The sequence below is a fragment of the Thermothelomyces heterothallicus genome, assembly GCF_042370625.1.
Source record: "Thermothelomyces heterothallicus CBS 202.75 unplaced genomic scaffold P884_scaffold_5, whole genome shotgun sequence".
Lineage (NCBI taxonomy): Eukaryota > Fungi > Ascomycota > Sordariomycetes > Sordariales > Chaetomiaceae > Thermothelomyces > Thermothelomyces heterothallicus.
In genome coordinates, this window is record NW_027192566.1 from 612083 (window position 1) to 635248 (window position 23166).

General features: G+C 57.1%; 6 protein-coding genes across 6 annotated transcripts in view; 3 read left to right on the top strand and 3 right to left on the bottom strand.

Moving 5' to 3' along the window:
• Nucleotide 1: 1 nt before the first annotated feature.
• Nucleotides 2–4562, bottom strand: P884DRAFT_195361 (glycosyltransferase family 24 protein; the record flags this gene model as incomplete). The annotated part of the gene is made up of 2 exons (XM_069437903.1): nt 2–4367; nt 4417–4562. The coding sequence occupies 2 exons, from the start codon at nt 4560–4562 to the stop codon at nt 2–4; spliced, it is 4512 nt and encodes a 1503-aa protein (XP_069299673.1).
• Nucleotides 4563–5395: 833 nt separating this feature from the next.
• P884DRAFT_194533 (coatomer WD associated region-domain-containing protein) lies at nt 5396–9518 on the top strand (the record flags this gene model as incomplete). Its single annotated transcript, XM_069437838.1, has 9 exons — nt 5396–5425; nt 5493–5542; nt 5610–5736; nt 5793–6093; nt 6147–6385; nt 6450–6667; nt 6717–8050; nt 8099–9213; nt 9276–9518. The coding sequence occupies 9 exons, from the start codon at nt 5396–5398 to the stop codon at nt 9516–9518; spliced, it is 3657 nt and encodes a 1218-aa protein (XP_069299674.1).
• A 192-nt stretch (nt 9519–9710) lies between these two features.
• On the bottom strand, nt 9711–11075 carry P884DRAFT_106952 (SAC3/GANP/Nin1/mts3/eIF-3 p25 family-domain-containing protein). Its single transcript, XM_069437051.1, has 2 exons — nt 10244–11075; nt 9711–10135 (listed from the first exon to the last, which is right to left on the bottom strand). Exons 1-2 carry the CDS (start codon nt 10784–10786, stop codon nt 9863–9865), a joined length of 816 nt encoding a protein of 271 aa, XP_069299675.1. The 5' UTR covers nt 10787–11075; the 3' UTR covers nt 9711–9862.
• A 2433-nt stretch (nt 11076–13508) lies between these two features.
• P884DRAFT_107021 (uncharacterized protein) lies at nt 13509–16563 on the top strand. Its single transcript, XM_069437052.1, has 4 exons — nt 13509–13759; nt 13869–15184; nt 15257–16242; nt 16344–16563. Exons 1-4 carry the CDS (start codon nt 13644–13646, stop codon nt 16353–16355), a joined length of 2430 nt encoding a protein of 809 aa, XP_069299676.1. The 5' UTR covers nt 13509–13643; the 3' UTR covers nt 16356–16563.
• A 1113-nt stretch (nt 16564–17676) lies between these two features.
• Nucleotides 17677–19861, top strand: P884DRAFT_320393 (uncharacterized protein; the record flags this gene model as incomplete). Its single annotated transcript, XM_069445376.1, has 3 exons — nt 17677–17701; nt 17859–17913; nt 18394–19861. Coding segments are annotated over 3 exons (1548 nt in total), but the record flags the coding sequence as incomplete, so codon positions are not given.
• Nucleotides 19862–20793: 932 nt separating this feature from the next.
• The window catches only part of P884DRAFT_194366 (uncharacterized protein), a gene marked incomplete at both ends in the record, with an annotated part of 5257 nt that continues 2884 nt past the window's right edge, over nt 20794–23166 (bottom strand). The window contains one exon of the mRNA XM_069437825.1: nt 20794–23027. Coding sequence (XP_069299678.1) covers nt 20794–23027 — 2234 coding nt within the window. The remainder of the gene's footprint in view (nt 23028–23166) is intronic.

A 23166-nucleotide genomic window follows, 5' to 3' on the forward strand; every position in this document is an offset into this window, starting at 1 on the left:
TTTACAACTCGTCCTTGACACTCGTCGTTTCGGTCGCCCGGTCTTCTTCAAACTTCCTGCTCTTCGTATTCCTCTCCACCTCTCCGGCTTGCTGCTCCTGTTGCTCCCCCTTCCGCCGCTTCAGCAGCGCAGCAATCTCCTCATCATACTCAGTCCACTCCGGCACTTGTCTACGCGCCCGATCCAGCTTGGGTTCCTTGGTCTGGGGATTGTTGCACAAATCAATCGTCCTTGCTTCCTTGAGCGTCTCGTCGCTACACCACGTCTCGCACCACAGCCACTCTTGCGGCAGCGAGTGGATTGGGATCTGGAACTGCATGTGGTTCGGCAGGTCCTGGTCCAGATTGGCGAGCGAGTGCGGGTCCGCCGAGAGGGTGTGATACTGCTGTCGAAGCCGGTCGCCCGCGGCCAGCTCGCGGAACCGTCGCAGGTCAACCACGTACAGCGCGCTGATGTGGTATGGCAGGCCCTTGAGGTAGTTCGCCCAGTAGCCCGTCTTCCAGAACCGGAAACCCTCCATCTCGGTGCGCGAGTCGCACATGGGCGTGAATCCGTAGGGTGCCCCCTGCAGGTCGTGGGTGACGAGGTCGTACATGTCGGTGCGCACAATCTGGTCGGCGTCGACGAAAATTACCTTGTCGAGGGAGAGGGGGAAGAGCACGTCGAGGAAGAGGATCTTGTAACCCCAGATCTCGCGTTGTTTTTCTTTTTGCTGGCGCAGCCAGTGCGGCCATTTGTACGTGACCATCTCGTAGGTGAAGTTGTAGTGGGCCGCGAGGTGCGGGATAGAGTTCTTGAAGGATGGGGACAGGAATTGCTCGATGAACCAGAATTTGACAGTGTGGTTAGTGTGACGCATGACCGAGACCATCATAATGTTGAGCATGCGCTCGTAGAGGTGACCGCTGGCGACGGAGAAGATATTGATGTCGGCATGCTGCGTGGCGGAAAGGGACTTGGTCTCGGGAGTGGACTTGGCGCGGCCGAAGAGGCCTTCAGCGAACTTGAGGCCCTTTGAAACATATTCCATTGCGCTACCGGTGCCGGCGTTGGCGCTGGATTCCTCGAGAACGTCCTCTGCCTCCATTCCAGGCTTACGCTTCAGGCGTGGGTAGAGCGTGGTACCTTGGAAGTCCATGAGCACAATTTCGGTGGTGTTGTCGCCAGGAACGGGCGTCCAGCCTTGGGCGCCGGCACTCTCCATGGAAAAGATGTCTGAGCTCCGGCCCTCCTTCAGACGGAGGCTGTAGACGCCTGGGTTAGCCTTGAACTGGAAGTAACCCAGGTTGGCCATGATGATGGTGTCCGCGAAGTGCGGCTCTCGCTCAGTTCCCAGCACGAGCTGCACACCCCTAGGAGGCCGGCCTGCCGGCATTTCGCGGGAGTGGCCTTCGATCAAGATACTCTCGAGCTCATAAACTGCCTCGATATGTTCGGTGCCTCTTCTGGTCTTGATGTCCTTGATGCGCAGATTGTCTAGGTCGTCAACGGAGACCTTGGATGTCACTAGCCATGCTGGCGGCACATCCATGCCGGCGACGAGCAGCGTGTCTAGAGGAACACCAGCAAAGTTTGCCGAGAGCGCCTTAACCTTGCCATGCTCGTCAAAGCTAGGCGCCGACTCAAGAACGTAGCGGTAGAATCTCTTGACGGGAAGTTCCCCTAGCTCTTCGACAGGATTGAGGAAGATCTTGAGATGGACGCCTTCGAGCTCGGAAAGCACTTTGAGTACGGGAGCCCACTTTTGACCGACCTCGCTCGCGGGGTTGATGATGGCAACCAAGAATATGGTTGCCCTCGAGGGATCGCCGACTTCGAAAGACGTGTGCGTCGAGTTTAGCTTATTGAAAGCAGTTGTCCTCAGAGACGGTGCGGAGCCAAAGATGCCTTGTGGGAGATCCGAGATACCAGAAAGAGCGGTGACCGAGGTTACCTTGGCAGCATCCAAGGGGCCCGAGATCTTGTCGTCCAGCCCCAGGTCCTCAACCGCCTTGTAAACGGGCAAGATCCGGCTTGCGCGTTCGGCGTTGAGAAGCTGATCAAAGTCCTCCTTCGAGAAATCTTCGGCTGACTGAATGGGACCGACGACACGGCCGTTGAGGATCAACGCGTTGTCGCCCGCCTGAAGTTTGGCACTTGCAAGGAAGGCTGCTAGGGCAGCGTCGTAACCTGGATCAGCCTGTGCCTCACCGCTCCCGAGAATGGTCTCCAGGTCAAGGAGCCGGCTGACTGCGGACAGTTCGCTTTCACGCGCCTTAATGCGTTGATTGAGCTGCGAGGCGGAACGGGTGACGTCTTTTGGGTTATGCACAATATCCACGCGGACGCCCGGCTGATCTCTGCGAAACTGGAGAGCGAAGTAAAGAAGTTTCTGGCCGTCAAGACTGTCCAGATCCGTGATAACCGTTAGTACAGCCCAGTCTTCCTTGATAGACTGATCGTCAGCCTCAATAATTGGCACCTTGCTGAGGACATCGTGGTGCTCGGTGTAAATCTTCTTTACATTGAGCACTTTTAGATCTGTCGCATCCTCGGGGAATATCAACGAATTACGCCTTGTGACGGCATTCTCCAGGAACACGCCAGGAACCCAAACGTTGTCGTTTATCTGTCCAAAATAGGCTGCGTGCTGAAGAGCTTGCAGGTCGACCATCAATTTCTGATTCATGACCTTGACCCAATGTTCGTCCCGAGGGATTGCAAAGCCATTCAGGAAGACGGAGGGAATCTCGCCACCGGCGCGTAGGCGCTCAACCCAGTGCTTAGCGAGGTGAATTTGTTTCTCGTGTGTCTCCGAGGTGAAAATGTCGTTGAACGGCAGCGGGCTCGCCTCTGGCCGCAGAGGTCGGTCCTTGATGGCCTCAAGCAGGATGTTCTGGTCGGGCCTGGCCGTCTTCCTCTGCTCAAGCGACTTCTCCAGATAGGACACCGCCGCTGAGAGGCCGTGGTTCTCCAAAAGATAGTAGACGACCTTGGCCTGTTCAATGGCTTCTCCAGTTGGTGTGAGCGGAACCAGCCCGAATCGAATCGGGATAAGCCGCCTCACGAAGCCTAAGAGCTGTGTTGTCACCATTTCGACGTCCTCAGGCTTCGTGAAGTCCACAGGGACGACCAGATTGAAGATATCCTTCCGGATTTGGGGCAGACCATGGCTCATGGGTTGAATCACGGCATAGATGCTCGGCGAGAATTCGCGGTACCGCTTGTCCTTTTCAAGGTTGTTGAGCCAAATGATGACCCGACCGTCTTCAATCTCATCACGCCAGTCGAACCGGCGCGGTTCTTCGTCACCCGACCTTGCCTGAGTAATTTCTGGGTGACCCAGCAGGGAGATGGCCTGTTGCCCGCTAAGACCGAGGTCGAGAACACCATTGATCAGCTTGCGCTCGCGCTGAAGTAATTCCACCAGTCCGAACGGTTGGATTTGGCGTTCAATCAGCTGAAGGCCATTCATCCACAATATGTTCACCCCCTCAGGAAGCAGCACCCTCCGGTTACCCGCATGCTCGGCCTTGAAGTCGGCGGACACGTTGTGGGCCGCAAGGAATGTTGAGTACTTGGGGAAGTCCTGAGTGAGCTTTAGCAGAGTCTCAAACGGCGCATCACTCTGCATAATGAAAGACGCCGCCTTCATGCCCAGTTGCGCAAGCTCGGACTTTTCCAGTGGCTTGATGTCTGCGATCTCTTCCTCCTCGTTGAGGACCACCTGCGAGGACCCAATGGGGTTTGGGGTTTGATCAGGGGGTGCTTCGCCGGAGCCGGTGTCCCGGTCATCAATAACAATGTAGTCTGTCCGTTTGAGCGCGAGCTCCACTCCGTAGCCGTTGACGTAGAGGGCTTCTCTGCGTTGTGCAGGGTTTCTTTTGTATCTAACCCGGTACGTGCCCTCCCCGTTCTGGGCCAATTTCAGGGCGGCTTGATGGAAGTTGCCAAAGTCAGGCGACGTGATATCAGCGTAGAGGATGATTTCACGGGGCCCTGTCCCGATCTTGCGATCAAACGGCAGTACACGTTCCTGGGCGTCCCCCCTGACATCCCCGTGCGCAGCGTCCAGGGCGGGAGTGCAATATTGTTTACCACCAACCAAGAACCATTGCTCACACTTGTCCTGGTCATCCGGGAGCGAGGGTTCCACCGCAGTGGTGTAGTACTGATAATGTGCTTCCACACGGGGTGCTGCCGTCCGCATGGAAAGGCCTAACCTGAAGGTCGACAAGGCCTCCCCGTCCATATGCCCATCCGCGCGCAGAACTTCGACAAACTTCTCATATAATGCCTTGTCGGTCGTGGCTTCAAGGAAGTGCCCCTGTGCAATCCGGTCGAGGAGAGAAAAATAGGCCGTCGCATTCTCGGAAGCTGCTGTTTCTCTGAAAGTCCGTGAGCTATGGTCCTCGTTCGAGGGCAAGATGGACCTACAGCAACTCCACCAAATAAGGGGGGGACGGGAATGCTGCCTTAAGCGCAACATTGACTGATGGCGAGGCGGCAACCAGTGATAAGGGGAGCCATGGGGCAACTAGGAGGGCAGTGATGCCCCAAGGAAGCTGTGAGAGTGGGAGCATGGCGCCTACAGCTGCCCGAAGGCGCTGTTACAGAGTGTTTGTCTGCTGTATCGGACGTCGTCGACGTTCAGGGGAGTAACGAAAGGCAATTGATCAAGGAGTACGACCCTAGTCTCTTTTTCTCGCAACGAATGGGCCCGCTGCAGGTTATTGCCACGTTGGCAGTTGCCTTCAACGTCCTGCAAATGTGCTGCTTACACCATCGGGAACTCGAAAATGAAGGGTTACCGAGACTGTAGACGCTGGATTAACACAAAGCGCTTTTGATATCTTTTCTGAGTTTCTCTTCCGCCCTTTCATGTACACATTGTGTTGACTCGAGGTGGCGAGTTGTATGGTGGTTCTCGAGACACGGCATTCGCACGCGGGCGTCAACTGCAGTGGGTGTTCGAGCTTGTGGACAGATCGCAGGGAACAAGCTGCGCAAGCCAATGGTTTGGAAGCGCTCCACTGCTTCTCCGAGCCTGAACGCACGTAAGAGGCCCGTGCTGCCCGGTCCCTGACCGGGGGAGCTGGAGTGGGCCCGGAAAATTGAATGTGCGTTTTGGGCCTGAGGCTCGGTCGCACGCTCTGGAACCCACATCTCGCAGTGAGATGCCACGGTTCCCAATGAATTGATTGACGGCGGATACGCTCGACAACCAGCAGCCGGCCCCGACTCCTCGAACCACCATCCACCTCCCTACAGACCCGGCTGCTGCTCAACGTGCAGGCACACCTCGCGACACGCGTTGCACTGTTCGCTACTGCCCACCATCTCTGCAGCACTTGCCTGCCCGTATTTCAAGTTGATGCCGGGAGCCGCTTAGGCCTCGGGTCTCCCCTAAGCCAAGATGCAGTCCTCCTCGGGAATGCTCACAAAGGTGTGTGCTCCTGGCGGTCCATACGGTTTGCGCATTGCGCAGGAGTCTCCTCTGACAAGTATTACAGTTTGAGTCCAAGTCGTCGCGCGCAAAGGGCATCGCATTCCACCCTAAACGGTCCGCAGCAGCTCCTCGAGCTTCCCCGCCAGTTGCGCCTCGAGACTAATGCTCTTTGTTACCCCAGACCATGGATTCTCGTCTCCCTCCACTCGTCCACCATTCAGCTGTGGGATTATCGAATGGGTACCTTGATTGACCGATTCGAAGAGCACGATGGCCCCGTCCGCGGCGTCGATTTTCACAAGACGCAGGTGAGGACGGAAAGGGGTGGAGACAAGAACAAGCAGGTTGACTGACGCGGTGGCAGCCCCTTTTCGTTTCGGGAGGCGATGACTACAAGATCAAGGTCTGGTCGTACCAGACACGCCGCTGCCTGTTCACGCTAAATGGGCATCTCGACTATGTCCGCACTGTCTTCTTTCACCACGAGCTTCCTTGGATCGTCAGCGCCAGTGACGATCAGACCATTCGGATATGGAACTGGCAAAACCGCTCCCTGCTTTGCACCATGACAGGTCACAACCATTACGCAATGTGCGCTCAATTCCACCCCAAGGAGGATCTTGTCGTCTCGGCCTCGCTTGACCAGTCAGTCCGGGTTTGGGATAGTACGTGGTTGCCTTTCACATTCCTCGGCATGACTCCTAACTGGCCTCGACAGTCTCTGGCCTTCGCAAGAAGCACTCCGCTCCGACCTCCATGTCGTTCGAGGACCAAGTCTCCCGCGCCAACGCAAACCAGACCGACATGTTCGGTAACACGGATGCCGTCGTCAAATTCGTTCTCGAGGGCCACGACAGGGGCGTGAACTGGGTTGCTTTCCATCCCACGATGCCCTTGATCGTCTCCGCTGGAGATGACCGTCTGATCAAGCTGTGGCGCATGAGCGAGACCAAGGCTGTACGTTGTTGGAAGAAAGACAATACCCGTGGGTTGGCTCTCGGCTTGTACTGACGTGGCACAGTGGGAGGTCGATACTTGCAGAGGTCACTTCCAGAACGCTAGCGGCTGTCTGTTTCACCCACACCAGGATCTCATCCTGTCCGCAGGAGAAGACAAAACCATCAGGGTCTGGGACCTGAACAAGCGCACCGCTGTTCACACTTTCAAACGCGAGAACGACCGCTTTTGGGTCATCGCAGCCCATCCGGAAATTAACCTCTTCGCTGCCGGCCACGATAAGTATGTTGGCCTACCTTCTCGCCATGAGTCATGCGCTGACCTGATGCAGTGGTGTGATGGTGTTCAAGCTTGAGCGCGAGAGACCGGCCTCAGCCGTGTACCAGAACACCTTGTTTTACATCACAAAAGACAAGTGTGTCAAGTCTTACGACTTCCAGAAGAACATTGAATCGCCCACACTTCTATCCCTCAAGAAGCTGGGCAGCCCCTGGGTACCACCCCGCACCCTGTCTTACAACCCGGCCGAGCGCTCAATCCTGGTCACGTCATCGGCAGACGGCGGTACCTACGAGCTAGTTAGTCTTCCTCGGGACGGCTCTGGAGCGGTCGAGCCGGCAGAGTCGAAACGCGGCCAGGGCAACTCTGCCATCTTCGTTGCTCGCAACCGGTTTGCGGTCCTGAACACGTCCACCCAGACGGTGGATATCAAGGACCTAACCAACAACACCACGAGGTCTTTCAAACCTCCTGTTGGGACCAGCGACATTTACTTTGGAGGAACCGGCAATCTCCTCATCATCACACCTACCGCCGTCCACCTTTACGATATCCAACAGAAGAAAACGACCGCAGAGCTTGCTGTCAATGGCGTGAAGTACGTGGTGTGGTCCAATGATGGCCTCTATGCTGCGCTGCTCAGCAAGCACAATGTCACCATCGTGACGAAGACTCTGGAGCAGGTCAGCACCCTTCACGAGACTATTCGGATCAAGAGCGCCACGTGGGATGATGCTGGAGTGCTCCTGTATTCGACTTTGAACCACGTCAAGTACACCTTACTCAATGGCGACAATGGTATCGTTCGAACCCTGGACCAAACCGTGTACCTCGTTCGCGTCAAGGGCCGCAATGTGTATTGCCTTGACCGCGCCGCGAAGCCGAGGATCCTTCAGATCGACCCTACTGAGTACCGGTTCAAGCTCGCGCTCGTGAAGAGGAACTACGAGGAAATGCTCCATATCATTCAAAACTCCAGCTTGGTCGGCCAGTCGATCATCTCGTACCTGCAGAAAAAGGGTTACCCCGAAATCGCTCTCCAGTTCGTGCAGGACCCTGCTACGCGCTTTGAGCTGGCAATCGAGTGCGGGAATCTGGAGGTGGCAGTCGAGGTCGCCAAGCAACTGGACCGCCCCAAGCTTTGGACGAGGTTGAGCACCGAGGCGCTTGCTCATGGCAACCACTCCGTGGTCGAGATGTGCTACCAGAAACTCAAGCACTTTGACAAGCTCTCGTTCCTTTACCTGACGACAGGCGATAATACTAAGCTGTCAAGGATGGCCAAGATCGCCGAACATCGGGGAGACTTCACTTCGAGATTCCAGAACGCGCTCTACCTGGGAGAGGTTGAGGATAGGATTCAAATGTTCAAGGAAATCGATTTATGTGCGTGTTCTTCTCCCTCGCGTTTCGAGCTACGCTGACTTTCTCCAGACCCTCTTGCATACATGACGGCCAAAGCCCACGGCCTGGAGGAAGAGGTTCAGTCCATCCTCGAGGCTACTGGCCTCACAGAAGACCAGCTCAATCTTCCTACTTTCGGCAAGCCGCTCGCCCCCCCCAGGCCCGTCGTACCGACGTACCAGGCCAATTGGCCGACTAAGGCGACCTCTCAGTCGTTCTTTGAGAAAGCGCTCCTCGGCCAGGTTGAGGGCCTTTCGCTCGAAGACGAGCCGGCCGCGGCGAACGGTCTTGGCGAGGCAGAGGAAGAAGACACTGCGAAGCGGGATACGCTCGGTGAAGCCGATGAGGATGAGGATGCCGCTGGCTGGGACATGGGCGAGGACATCGTCGCCGAGGTTGAGGAGGGCTTTGTCAACGTGGAGAGCGCCGACTCGGGCGGTGCGGGCAGCAGTGAGGCAGACCTGTGGGCCCGTAATTCCCCGTTGGCTGTCGACCATGTCGCTGGCGGGTCTTTCGAGACGGCCATGCAACTGCTTAACCGCCAAGTCGGTGCCGTCAACTTTGCGCCGCTCAAGCCCCGGTTCTTGGAGGTTTACCAAGCCTCCAAGACCTACCTACCCGCGTCGGCTGGTCTACCGCCGCTGGTCAACTATGTCCGCCGCACAGTTGAGGAGACTGATCCGAGGAAGGTTCTCCCAATTATTCCAAGAGACTTGGAATATTTGGCGTCCAACGACCTGCAGCGGGGTTACGACGCGATGAAGGCCAACAAGCTGGAGGACGGTCTGCGAATCTTCAAGGGCATCCTTCACGCGGTGATGATCAACGCCGTAGGCAGTGAAAGCGAGGTGGCCGAGGCCAAGAAGTTGATTGCCTCGGCCAGCGAGTATGCCGTTGCCATGTCGATTGAACTCGGGCGGAGAGCGCTCGGTTCTCCTGACACGGTCAACCAGAATCCTCAACTGCTGAAGCGGAGCCTGGAGCTGTCGGCCTACTTTACGATTCCCAAAATTGAGGTGCCACATCGCCAGCTAGCCCTGCTCAATGCCATGAACTTGGCGATGCGCAGCAAGAACTACAACTCGGCGTTGAGTTTCGCCAACAGGATATTGGCTAACGGAGGGGCGAGCAGGATCCTGGAGAGTGTGAGTCCATTTCTTTCGCCATCCCACTATGACCTTGTGATGTAGCTGACAGTATATCGCAGGCCCGTCGGACCAAGGCTCAATGTGAGCGCAACCCGAATGACGCGGTCGAGATTGAGTTCGATCAGTTTGCCGAGTTCGACATCTGTGCAGCCAGCCACACACCAATCTACAGCGGCACCGCGTATGAGGAGTGCGCGTTTGACGGATCCAAGTACCACACCAAGTACAAGGGCACAGTTTGCGTCGTGTGCGAGGTCTGCGAGGTTGGCAAGCACGGAAGCGGCCTCAAGCTGTTCGCTTGATATCTTCGAAGGACCGGGGAGTGGGTTCTTAATCGTCTAGAGAGTGGCACCTCATGAAATTGGCCGACATATCATGCGGGGCTTCACGGAGCGGAAAAGTCCGGGGTTTTTACAGTCGCTGCTTACGGCGCGGCGGGGCATGTTTGGGACGTTGAACACGAACTGTAGTGGTAGCAGAGCGGAACCGTTTGATTATGAACCCTGTTGCTTCTGGACTGAGCAACCAAGGTTATTATTGGAGTGCGGAGCCTTTTCCTCGTCCATGACCGACCATCGGCATATATTCTTCATACAGAACCAGTATGTTAAGCCCGCCGCCAATCTACCCTCCGGTTGATATGCGCCTAGACAATGGTCTCCAATTGCCGGGCATAGCCCAGGGTATTCTCGATCACCATCTGGCTCATCTCCTTTTCCTGCTCCTCCTCGCCTGTCTCTTGTGCGGAAGGGAAGAAGATCTGGCCGTCCTTGACTATCCAGCCGCGGCTGCGCGCAAACTCGACGACGGCGCCCTCGGAGTCGAGGAACAACAGCGACTTTGTGGACGAGAGGGGAAGGGAGGGGTAGGCACGCTCGCTGGACGAGGCGATCTCAGACCGGATTTGTGAGGTCAGGATCTAGTTTCAGTAGTCATCGTTAGCGTTGGCCACAACACATCAGTCTCAACAGCCATTTGTGTTTTGGGAAGGGGGGGAAGGGGTTCGCGGGGCAGAACCGCAACCTACCTCAGAAAACACCCCAAACTCCTCGCACGGCACTTCGCCCTTCTTCATTGCCTTCCACACGCGGTCGTAGCTCCCCTCCATCAGCCACCGCTCCAGCCGGATCGGGTACCCCAGGTATCGGTCATTCTCGACCTCGGCGCCCCCCGCCGCGGCGGTCGTCATCGACAGCGCCTCCAGCTCCGAGTGGAACTCGCCGTACAGACCCTGGGTCAGCAGCAGGAGCAGGTACAGGCCCATGATCTTGTTGCGCTCGTCCTTGGTCTCGCCGTCGGCCTGGAGGAGCTCGTAGAAGGGCCGCAGCTGCGAGACGTAGCGGGTGAAGGCGGCCGGGTCGCGGGCGCGGATCGACGCCAGCGCGCCCTGCTCGTACGTGTCCCGTGCGAGGGCCAGCAGCGGGCGGGGGGTGGTCGGGGACGGGGTCAGGGCGTTGAGCTTGAGGAGGAGCAGCTTGGCGCGCGACAGGAGGGCGGCGGTTTCCGGGTACGAGGCCGGAGGTTTGGTCTTGAGGTGGCTGACGAGCTGGGCTAGTTCGCGGTCGGCCATCTTCTCGTATCACTTCCTCTCTCTGTCACTCTTGGTCTTTTTCCGTGAATAGGTGGTGTGGGATTGTCGTGGCGACCTGTTGGAGGAGGGTTCCGGGTCCGCCTGGATTCGAGAGCTGTCAAGACAGCTCCGTTTGTGCTGCGCGGCGGATGGGCGCGTGGTGGGATGTGGATTTGTGTGCAATTCTTTGTGTCAGGCCTAGTATTCCAAATGAACGGATCTCCTTGCAATTCTGTTGACTGGGGGGTTTTTCGAGTCGGCGCAGTCGATGGATGATGGAAGGTGATGATGGTACTCTGTATCGTGGGTATATTACCGTACAGGTGAGGCCGACAGGCTGAAAGGCTGACGTGCTGTTGGCCTTGGCGCTCAATGACCAAGCTTCGAGGTCGCCAGCTGGCGAACACTTGACACGTCTGCTCTGCTCTCTCCCACTCTTTATGTCCCTTTTCCTGTCTAGTTCTTCAGTTCTTTTATGCAGTGTATTGGAAAGAGAAATATTGCGCAAAGCTAGGCAAGGTTGGCAAAACGAAATCTTTCCGATCGCTTGGAGTGCGTGTACATAGCCACGGGTTGTTTTACCTCTTCTGGGAGACCAAGTGTGTTGGGCTCAAATCTGGTCCGAGAGTGGTTTGCACTGACCCTGTTCCCTTTTCAGTTGGGCTGCGCCCGTCCACTAGTCTCGCGAGTCTTGTCGTCAACAAGAACCACAGCCGCATCGGCTTCAGCTGCGGAGGAATAACGTTAGTTATTACGAAATGTCTTTCGGACGACATTGTATTGTACATACATAAGCTAGTGTGCTTGAAGGCATATGGAGTTGATCTTACAGGAAGGGCTGCTCCCCTCAGCGGCCAGGTGACCGAAGATCGAAATCGGATTTCGAAAGTATCCGCCGTCGCTAATGTGACTCCCCTAATTGCCTGCGACCATGGAATGCGACAGCATCGAGCATTTAACGTTATACAGTACGCTAGTGTACGAAATGTCTGTACTCCGCGTATGGCTTCCCAACAGCCCAGGGGCCCAGGGCAGAGAGTGGGACAACCGAGATTCATTCGGAAACACCCGTAAGCGGCTACAATAACTTTCGGACGCGGACTCAGAAATTTCGCACTACGGTAGTGCGTTCAATTTCGAGGCCCTACTTCCAAATGGGATTGGTCGCCATCTCCTTTACCAACTTGTAATGCCGTACTTCCCTACGTACATAGGCACCTATACAAGTCGGTTGGTGCTGTCGTTAGGCTTTCGTACGAGTGCTGTATGTATTTGCGCACTGGAGTCAGAATTGTTTGCCATCGGTGCGTTTTCTCGCTAGCCCATTGGCATTCCTAGTCATACGCGGGCATACGCTGTAGTTATGCTCCAAAGAAGGCTTTCGAAAACCCTGGACTCGAGAGGGATCTGTAGTGTACACTACGGATTACAGTACTTGCGAGCCCGGCTGCTCCACCCCACCATCGTTGCACCACCAAAACCGTTAACGTGCCACGGCATACGGGAACAAACTCGCGTAACAGAAGGACCCTTCTGCACCAGATCGGGTCATATCAACTGAGGTGCGCCCCATCCTCTGGAATTCCTGGCGAAGCCGAGAAAAATCTAAGCAGTCAGGTAGGTAAAGAAGGACTGTGATATGCGTGTTCTCGGCATTTGACAAGCAATTTGGTGGGGGGCTAGATTCTATTTCTGGAATCCATGCCTCCACAGAAGCCACGAAGAACAGCAGGGGATACCAGCAGCAGGGTAGAGTGCCAAGGGGTGTGCCGGGCGGTGCATGTTCTATCGAAATAGTCCGTATAGTGACTGGTTAAGCCACCGGGGCCTGTTGCAGATCGCAGCAAGAAATCAGCTCCCGAGTCTCCCGAGCCATGCGCTTCACAACCGTGGCCTCACAGTCGATAGCGTCCTCTCTGAGCCGAACTATTCAGAAAGACACGCATCATTGAGATAGAAACAGGAAAACCGGATAGCTCATTGTTTTCTTACTCTGCACGACCATCCAGGCGGTGCAACTGCTTACTCGCCATCGGCTCGCTTTGCGCATGGTCATCCACCCCCCCCCCCCTCTCCTCATATATATATCCTTGGACCGGGCATCCCTCCGACCCGGTAACAGAGCCACAGCGGTGCGGGCAGCTCTCCAAAGTGGGCAGGCATGTGCCTCGCATTTAACTCGCTCCCCTAACCCGGTGCGAACACTTTTCTCTCACGAGTTCAATCAACCCCCGGTTTTCTCAGACACTCGAGAGCGACAGCAGTTGCCGCTCCGAAGCGAAAGCGTCGTTGGATGACGGAGCGGATATCTGCTGTGCTTGGCGCCCCTCCTTTGCATTTCAGGCCCTGCTCTGGCTACCCCGTCCCCGCCGTCGCTGCATCCTGGCAGCTATAGTTGACTGGTTGAAGCGGGGGAAAGTGCGAGGACAGCCGCCTAGTTCTTTTCGTTTGTTCGCGGGTTTTTGGCCGCATTGGGCATTGCCTTCCGCTGACCGATCAAGCCCGCTAATTTTATGCAAGCCTGGGTCCGCCGAGCGACATTTCAATCGACATGGCGCAGTTTGGCGCAACTTTCGTTCCAGGGGGTCAGGATGATTATTACATGCCCGAGGTTGTCGCCCCTGCCCCTCAGAGGTGAGTCCACGACAGGAAAAGGAAAAAAAAAGCACCCCAACATGACTTAGTTACTTGCCCGCGCGCCTCGATGCGAATGGCGAGCCGCTCTGCCGATCCGTCAGCGCGCCTATCTCATTCGGCGCGGGGCCATCGGATGAGGCTCGGCCCGCACGAGGCAAGGCTGCTTGCTGCACGCGGGAGGGCTAGAGGCTGACGTTGGGTCGGGCTCGATTTCAGGGTAATGCCCGAGATACCCCAGAACGTGCAGGACGGCATCCAGCGCTTGGAACTCGAAGCCCGCGAAGCTGAGCCGAACCGAGACGACAAGGCGACCGACCAGACCGAAGAAGCCAAGTCGTAAGTGCTGCCGCTGCGAAGAGGGTCTCCTGGCCCCCAAACGACGTGATTGGGCCCCCGTTTTCCGGGCGGGTGGATCATGTTTGGCTGACTGCCATTCTTTCGACAGCTTCAAACCCTTCGAGACCAGCGCCGCCGACCCCGCAGCCATGGACGCCCCCTCGTTCTCCCCATTTCCCAAGGTGCAGGGCGAAAACATCCCGCCCAGCGACGAAGAGAAGGAGACCATCTTGTGGCAGGCGCGCAACCATGTGCTCCACTCCAACAATGTGTCGATGCAGGTGACGTGGGCCCGCGACGTGCTCATCTGGGTCGAGATCGCCCAGGACGCGGCCGCCCGGGAATGGAAGCGGGAGGGTAAGGGCAAGGAGCGACCGGCGACGCCCAAGACCGAGCACGAGCTGCGAGTCGACGCCATCAATATCATCGAGTACCTCGCCCAGCAGGACCACCCCGAGGCGACCTTTATGAAAGGGAAATGGCTCGAGTTCGGCAAGTTTGGCTTCCGCGAGAACAAGCGCGAGGCATACACGCTCTACAAGAAGGCGGCCGAGAATGGGTACGGTCGGGCCGAGTACCGGATGGGCATGCTCTACGAGAACTCCAACGACATCCCCAACGCCATCAAGCACTACACCCTGGGCGTCAACCTGGGCGATTCCGCGTCCAACTACCGGCTCGGCATGATGCACCTCATGGGACAGCACGGACACAAGACGGATTTCTTGCAAGGGCTCCAGATGATCCAGCAGGCAGCAGACACCGCGGACGAGGACGCCCCCCAGGGCGCCTACGTGTACGGCATGCTCATCGCCCGAGAGCTGCCCGACATAACCGTGCCCGACCATGTCCTCCCCTGCGACCTCGCGGTTGCCCGGCAGTACATCGAGAAGGCGGCCTATCTCAGCTTCGCCAAGGCACAGTTGAAGATGGGCCAGGCGTACGAGCTGAGCCAGCTCGGCTGCGACTTTAACCCGGCATATTCCCTCCACTACTACGGCCTCGCCGCTCGCCAAAACCAACCCGAGGCCTCGCTGGGCGTGAGCCGCTGGTTCCTCTTCGGCTACGAGGGCATTTTCCCCAAGAACGAGCAGCTGGCTTACAAGTACGCCTTGGACGCGGCCCTCTCGGGGCTGGCCACGGGCGAGTTCGCCATGGGATACTACCACGAGATCGGCATTCATGTTCCCAAGGACATCCGGGAGGCGCGGAGGTGGTACGAGATGGCCGCCGACCACGGGAACAAGGACGCGAAGGACAGACTCGAGTCGCTCAACCAGTCTAAGACACTGACCAAGGCGGATCACGAGACGACGACCCTCACCCGCATCAAGTCGCAGCACGGATCGCAGCGCGGAAAGCGCCCGGATCGGTTTACAAAGCCGAAGGATGTGCTGCCCACCGTAACCGAGAGTGATCAGAACGGTACGTCTGGAACAAAATAACCACCCATTCTATGTCGCGTCCGAAGGCTATCACAAGCTGACAGTATCGCAGCTGGGGTCCAGTTCCCGGACCCGTCTCCAAGAGCACCGGCTTTCACCGTCAACCTCGATGGTAACAGCCCTGCGGCGCGGCCCAAGTCCTCCGTCGCACCGTACCCCACCGAAGACCAGCCGATGCCGCCAAACGTCAGGCCGAGGTCGACCGCACCGTACCCCGACGACGATGTGCGTGGTCCGCATGCCAACCCCAACGCTCATCTCCCTGTCGGTCCTGGACCTCATGCGGACCGCGAGGGAAGTGCCTTCGGTATCCGACCCCTGTCACCCAACAGCGGCGGCCTCCGGCCTGGCTCTGCGGGCCGTGGTCGTCCGGTGTCGAGCCAGCCGGTTATGGGAGGCCGGGATCCTCAAGCGGCCCCCGGTTACAGAAAACCGAGTCCTGGCCCGGGCGGCCAATGGCAGCAACCGCCCCCGCCGCAACATGACCCGCGCTACGGCGACCCCGGCCATGCACGACTTCAGAAGCCCAACCCCAACCTCCAGCCGACCACTCAGGGAGGCCCCCCCGCGGGCCAGTACCCGATGGGCGGGGGGCAACCGGGAAGGGACTACGGCCGGCCAGGCTCCAACAACCGCCCGATCAGCGACAACTACGGTGCCGCGGGCGGCTACGATCGCTATGGCTCCGTTCCCCCTCCCTCACCCGGCCGCGTGCCCGTCGCGGGACCAGGCAGCCCCAGCCTCCATCCGGCCCACGCCGGCCCCGGCGGCCGACCCGTTTCACACATCGACCCCGGCTCCGGGGGTCGCGCGAGCGCTCCGCCTGCCGGACCTAATGGCAGGCCTGGTCCGGGTCCGGGAAGCACCGCATCGAGCCCCGGTCCGGCGGCTGCGGGACAGCAACGGCCGCCTCCCGGTGGGAAGCCGGGCGCGGCGAGCTCAACCAACCTCGTCCATCCTGATGGGAAGACTATGGGTCATGGCCCTGCTACCTTTGAGGAGATGGGAATCCCGCAGGGGAAGAGCGAGGGCGATTGCGTAAGTTTCTCAAACTTTCTCATTGTTCTTTGTTTTCTTTCTTTTCGTTGTAGTTGGTTGTGTGCGGTGGCCGGTACTAACGAAATGGCCTAAACAAACAGGTCGTCATGTAACCGGACCAGTACTTGGGTTCTCTTCCGAACTGTGCCCCAGTCTTGCGGCAGGCTCGGGGCTGGTGGCGGGTGGCTTTCGGGACGCTTGCTCAGGTGTGACGTTAACTCCGTCGCGTTTCGCGTTCCGGGTTGGATCTTGAATCTTTCTTTGAGATGGATCTTGGTCAGCTTGTAGCTACTTGTTAGTCAATATCAACAAGGACCAGCAAAGCAAGAAAAAGAAACCTAGCGCACCGGTGCCCTGAGGTCTCTAGAGCCAGGGCTGGTCCTCTCTGTTATGTTCTTGGCTTGGCATCACTCCGTTTGGTTAATACGACCGAGCAGAGAATATTGTTATCTTTCAGAGTATAGTCTTGCGAGGAAGCTGGATCTGGAGGCTAGGGCCGAAGAGGCCTCGGCCTAGCCTTGCTAAGCCTCTATAGGGCTACTCTAGCCACTTCTCCTTTTGTAGTGTGTGTAGGTTCTAGATTGTGTGGAAAAGGGAGGACAGGGGTTTTCATCCGGCCTATATGGTACGGTTTCCTTTGTATATAACTAGAGAGGGTCCGGCATGCTTTGGCATAGCGGTATAGGATTAATAATAATAATAATAATATTGTTATATACATCATAATCACTTACCACCTGCTTGGTAGGGTTCTTTTCTTCGCTTCTCCTTCCTTTTTTTTTTTTTTGAGTTGGCAATGATGATTGATAGAGGTGGCCTGGGTAAAGCTCTAGATCCAGGCCGCGTTGCGTTTGCACGTTGGTCTGTTGAGCATCGTTTAATCTGTGTTCTCAGTCTCAGGTAATTAGTTACCAGATCTCATGTCGGATAGGATGGCCGTAATCCAGGATGCTGTATAAATAGGTAGAAATACAAGAGTAAGTACCGAGCATCAGGTCTTCTCATCTATACCTACTTAGCTATACGATCTTGACCTTCGTTGCTCGCGTTTCGGCTGTGAACTCACGAGTTTGCAACTGAACCTTTTGGCTGGCGGCGATGGTAAGTTTTGGTTCTGATTCTAGAACGTATCACTCTGTCAAGCTCCAGCGGTGCCATGAACAATGGCCTCGATCCAAATACAGAAGTGAGCTCATGATTTTGAAAATATGGGACGCTCTATCTAGACCTAACGACTTCTTAATTACTGATCCTTCGCTGCCGTTCGTCTCTCACGTACCTTCAGTGATCTTATTAGAGCCTTGTCTCCTTACCCGTTTATCGTATTTAGACAGAAGAGAAGAAGAAGAAGAGAAGAAGAAGAAGAAGAGAAGAAGAAGAAGAAGAGAAGAAGAAAAACAAGATAGAGAGAGATATCGCGGAACAAAGCCATGATTAATAGAGAAGGAGCAGCTCGATCGTAAGAATAGTATTAATGACCAACATAAGTATATATAGTGAAGTATCGATATATTAGCGGTTTCAACCACTGTCAAGCAGCAGTTTAATATCTTTCGACGAACTCGTGAATGGATTATTCACGAACATACTTAATGCCTGATAGTACTGTTGTTCAGGTCTCGATCAACTGTTACACAGCTCACCTCATATTGGCTGCGTCTATCCGAAGATGTAAGATGCCTTTTAGGCTACCACACGAGTCTAGAGGGATAGGCAAGCTAAACAGGCTCCAGACCTTTGGCTGCTTGACCATTTTTTCCCATGTACCTAAGGGCATGGGAACAAGGGAACTCGCTAGAAAAACAAAAAATTAGCTGTAATTAGCGTGCTTTTCTTTTCTTTGTCCTGGTCCATCCCCTTGGCCATGCCCAGTTGTTCAGCACAAAGCCAAATACGATTGTGCTTTTATTGTCATGAGAAGGCGCTCAGAGCATGACAATCCGATTGTTGTCCAACTGAACATCTTGTTGCTCCTTGTAGCCGTCAATGACAGATCAAGACCGGTACGTCAAGGGAGGATGATGCGATCTCTTAAAAGCTGTGCTGAGGGCCATACATGACCTTCAAGCGTGCTTCCTTCCCATCTGCAACACCTCAAGCAGTATTGGTTTCAACTGCCGTATATATTCAAAGTTGAAAACACAAAGGTAGGAACGACCATCTGATAGGTATTCTATGCACAGCAGCAGCTACCGATATTGCAGCCGATAGAACGAGGAAGCGGCGAACGAGTTGCCCCATCACAATGAGCAGACCAGCGCATCCTTTTCCTCCGCCTCCAAACGCCCCTTTTCTATGGGCCCGGCCGGTGTGCGACTGTCACTATTACTACCAGTACTACCTCTGCGGATGTCCCGATCGCTACGTAGCCACGGCAGGAGGGCGTCTCAAACACATACCCAGTCGCCAGGGATGCGCCTTTTGGTACAAGCCGTTCATAGAACGGTTGGTACAGCACAATGCCGGATTCCGACACAACCCCAACCCGCCGACTCGCCCCGACCCGAGCGTGCTGCCGTTCCCCTGTTACCGCCACCTGATGGAGTCGCGTATCTTTCTATCCCCAGACGAACTCCGTGCGTGGAGGAGGCGATTGTCGGATCCCAGATGGAATCCCGTCAGCGCCGCGCGATTGAATCACAATATGAGCCAGCTCCAAAAGTTTCAGAAAGAAAGCAGGTTGAGCCAGAAGCAGCGGGGAGCCAGAAAGCGTGCACGCGCTGGAGAAGAGGACGACAGGCTCATACTTCCACTGCCTCGTAAGCGAAAAGTTCTCCCGCCAAAGTCCAAGGAGAGCAGGGCGCTGCTGATGCTATCCAGGGCGCTGATAACTCAGCACAGAGAGCTAGACCTGTATAAGCTTCCTCCCGGGGACATGAGGGCTTATGCTTGCCAGCAACGTGCGCATAAAGGAGACCGGAAGTCTCCACGGGATCCCGAGCCTTCTGTCCAGGGAATAATAAGAGACACGAATCTCCAAGCAGCAGAGCTATACCGTAGATACTTCAACACCTTTCACGGCGCCACACACGAAGAGCTCAGCGATGCTTGGCGCAAGCTCCACAACCTGCAACGCATATTATCTTGCGACCCGCATTCCAGTCTTCCCTTATCCCCAGTCACCCTAGCCCAAGAACTAGAGACACGAGAAGCAGGACAAGCAAAAGAAGCAGAAACCGAGGCCCATTCACCTACCACAAGGGGTTGCTCACCTATGCAGGCCCTCCGACTATTGCCCCAGCTTGACCCCGAACCAGAACCCGGTCGCCGGATCCCTCATGACCACTTCAACTCCCTCACCTGGCTCCTAGAAGAGCATTCCGTCGACCTCTGGCGCCAAGACGGCTGCTACTCCCGTTGCCCCCGGCCGCTCCCCCCCGACGTCCGATACGACGGGCCCACGCACACGGGCTACTTTGCTGGCGCGTACCGGACCGACCCGGAGGTGCTGCACCAGGCACGGGTCGCCAGCTGGGGGCGGGAGTTCGGCGAGCTTGGGGTGTGGTGGGCGCGGAGGGTGAAGGAGCTCTGGGCCGAGTTTGTGGAAGGGAGCAGCCATGATGCTGGTGGCGGCGGTGTTGGAGCCGGGTTCTGGATGGGAGGAAAGCTGAATATGTAATTAAGTTGTTGCATGACGTGATTCAAAGAATGCGAGAAGAAGGTAAGCTTGGAAGCTAGTGTGAACCGGAGGGAACGAGGAGGGCAATCCAACGGATCAGGGGATAAACACTGTCAATGTTTGCTCTTTCGAACGCACCCATTAGTTCGCAGAGCCTGCCCAGCTCTGTCTTTTACCCCCAACATCCAACCTTTCTTTTTCTCTTCAATCACAAACCCTCACTTTACCGTACAAGTCAGCGGCAACATGGCCCGATAACCTCAGCACCATTCCTAATATTATACACCACGGAATATCCAACACAGTTCCCATTACCGCCCTTCATCGAGATTAAAAGATCCATGTAACGAATGCAAACAAAGAAACGCTATGCTGCAGAAATGGAACCACACGCTGTGCCGTGCCGTGCCGTGCCGTGCCGTGCTTTGATTTGCCAAGATAACCCACATCCGCTCCGTCCAGAGTGGAGGAGACGGCAAACATGGTGAAGAGTTGACAAAGGAAACAATGAAGAAACAAGTGCTGTATCTAGCCCACGGTCATGCTCCCCCCTCCCCACAGCCAAACAAACCTTCCCCCGCAGTCAAACAAAGACAGACCGGCAAAGGCCTATCGATCATTGCGTCATGCGTGATCCAATCCCTTTCATCCACTCATCCCCTTACCACTTCTCCCACGGGTGTTCGTGTGCGCGTGTGTGTATATGTGTGTGTGTGTGTGTGTGTGTGTGTGTGTGTGTGTGTGTGGGTGTGGGTGTGTTGTAACGACCACATCTCTGACATCCTTCTTCTCTTCCAGCCAACCACATTGGCACATTACCTTCCCTCCACCTCCTTTTTCTTTCCCTGCAGCAAGGCAACACACAGACACCCCCGAACCTCATCTCTGCTTTATCGACCCAGCCAGAGTCAAAAAAAAAAGTCACACTCGACTCAGCCGACCGGCCGACCGCCCGTCCCGCCGCCCCCCGGAACGCCCAACCCGGCAAAGACAACCTCGCCATCCTCGCCCACGGCGACGCCGTCGCCGTTACCCTCACGCTTACCGTCATCACCACCATCCTCCTCCTGCCCGGCCTTCCCAATCTCGCCGCCGCCGCCCTGACGCTTGTCGCCGTTCCGCTCGGCGTAGACCTCCTCGGCACGGGCCTTGGCCGCCTGCAGGCTGTCGACGTAGGTGCGGAACTTGACGATCTCGCGGAGCAGGTACTCGCTCTTGCGCTCCCAGTTGGCCATGGCCTTGGCTGCGTTGCCGCTGCGGGGCGAGAAGGCGCCCAGCATGGGCGAGCGGAGCGCGTTGTGCGCCTGCAGCTCCGCCTCGACGGAGCGCACGTACGCCTGGAGCGACTCGAGCTGCTCCGGTTCCGCCAGCGGGGAGGGGCGCATCGACGCGGCCGGGGGCACCCAGTCGGTGATGTGGATGCGGTCGCCGGGGAGCTTGTGGTGTGGGTTGCTGCCGCCATTGCTAATGTGATTGGCGGCGCCGCCGCCGCCGCCGCTGTTGTTGTTGGTCGAGGGGCGGGCGAGGGCGGCTCCTAGGATGCCGGAGGAGCCGGAGCCCGGGCGGACGGGAAAGTCGAAGGATGCGGAGCGCATGGAGCGGCCGGATTGCATGGAGGAGCGGCCGATGCCGGCAATGTTGGCGGCGGCCACGGCCACGGCGGCGGCGTTGACGGCGCTGCCTGTGCGGGAGTGGTTCTTGTTGCCACTCGCGGGACGGCCGCCGCCATTAGCGGTGCTGTCGCCGCCGGCGGCGGCGGCGGCGGCGGCGGTTGTGGCGCTGTTGATAACCGCGTCACTCCAGCCGTACTCGATGTTGGAGATGCCGCCCACGAGCGGGTGTGTGCTAAGTCGGGCGGCCCAGTAGTTGGCGGTGTTGACGAATTCCTTGCAGATCTCCGGCGTGCCGACTTGGAACAGGTGGACGGCGCCGGTCGGGAGGGAGAGAGCCCAGACGTGGGGGCGGCTGCGGGAGTATCCTGGTGGGGGCAGCACCGAGGCGAGCGTCTGGCGGAGCGAGAAGGTGCCCAGGTTCGTGGCATTGTCCTGCCAGTTGCCGCCGCCAACGACGGCGCCCTTGGGCGGATTCCCGCCGAGGCCCCGACGGTTCTTGTGGCGGAGCGACTTGTTCGGCGAGAAGGAGAAGAGGCTGAGCTGCCCCTTTTGGATGACGGCAAAGACCTCTTGCCAGTTGCGGTCTCGGGCTCGCTTGTCGATGCCGTCGAGATGGTGCTTGTGCGTGACGATGCCTTCCTTGACCCACGGCGGGCCGGCAAGCTCCAGAGACTCGTCTTCGAGTAGCGGCGCATTCTTTACGTCGTCCTTAGTCGGCTCGAGAGCGCTGTCCTCGCGGATAATGGCCTGGCTCAGCGCGTTCGCGAAGCCGATGGACTGGTGGAAGTCGCCGCGCGGGTACGCCGAGCCAAAGGAGTCCATCGACATGGACGTGTGCGTCCTGCCGAGAGAGAGCTTGCTCCAGGTCGCTGAAGAGTCGGTGGGTGTCCAGACCGAGTTGCCGTCGTCGAAGCTAGTCCTGCTCGACGAGAAGCCCGTGTTGAAGCCTCTAGGCCTGGAGCGGCTCTTGGTGTTCCATCTCGACGAATTGGCCTTGGCCCCGTCGGGAACTCGGCCCCTCGTGGAGGCGACGCTTTCTGATGGCGCCTTGCTCAGCACGCTGGGCGACCGCTTGAGCATGCCCATGACCGAGAGCCCGTTCGGATTCTGCTGGAGAGACTCGGCACCAAACAGCGGCAGGCGATCGTCGCGAATCGAAGCGTAGATGTCTTTGAGCACGATCTCGACCTGGTTCTCCCAGGCTCGGAATGGCCCGTCGAACGGCGCCTTGACGAGCGGGCCACAGCTGTCACCGGAGGCCTGGTCGGAAAAGGCGCCCAGCGCTGAGCCGGGGCGCGGTGGCGGCTTGAACGACGCTCGGAAGCTGTTGTGCTTGAAGTCCTCCGACGTACGGCCCTCGCTCTCCAGGTTGCCCTTCCCCGGGAGGATGCTGGGCCGGTCGAACGCTTCGGGGGCCGAGTCCTCGAGGGCGGTTTTGATGGTGGTCATGGTGTTCTTGATAAACTGGCTCCGCGTCATCTTGTGCTCGATGTCGGCCATGTGCAGATCCGTATTCAGCAGGATGATGGAGTAGCAGATGGTGTGAATGACGTCTGATCAGGTAGCCGTTAGCCGCCTACGTACGCCGCCAGAGGAGGAAGAAGAAGAAGAAGAAGAAGAAGAAGAAGAAGAAGAAGAAGAAGAAGAAGAAGAAGAAGAAGAAGAAGAAGAAGAAGAAGAAGAAGAAGAAGA

Coding starts and splice junctions, on each gene's coding strand:
- P884DRAFT_106952 (XM_069437051.1), bottom strand. CDS start 10,786: ATGGCCGACCGCGAACTAGCCCAGCTCGTCAGCCACCTCAAGACCAAA. Junction 10,136..10,243: donor AGTTTGGGGTGTTTTCTGAG/GTAGGTTGCGGT, acceptor TACTGAAACTAG/ATCCTGACCTCACAAATCCG.
- P884DRAFT_107021 (XM_069437052.1), top strand. CDS start 13,644: ATGCCCGAGATACCCCAGAACGTGCAGGACGGCATCCAGCGCTTGGAA. Junction 13,760..13,868: donor CAGACCGAAGAAGCCAAGTC/GTAAGTGCTGCC, acceptor TTCTTTCGACAG/CTTCAAACCCTTCGAGACCA. Junction 15,185..15,256: donor AACCGAGAGTGATCAGAACG/GTACGTCTGGAA, acceptor ACAGTATCGCAG/CTGGGGTCCAGTTCCCGGAC.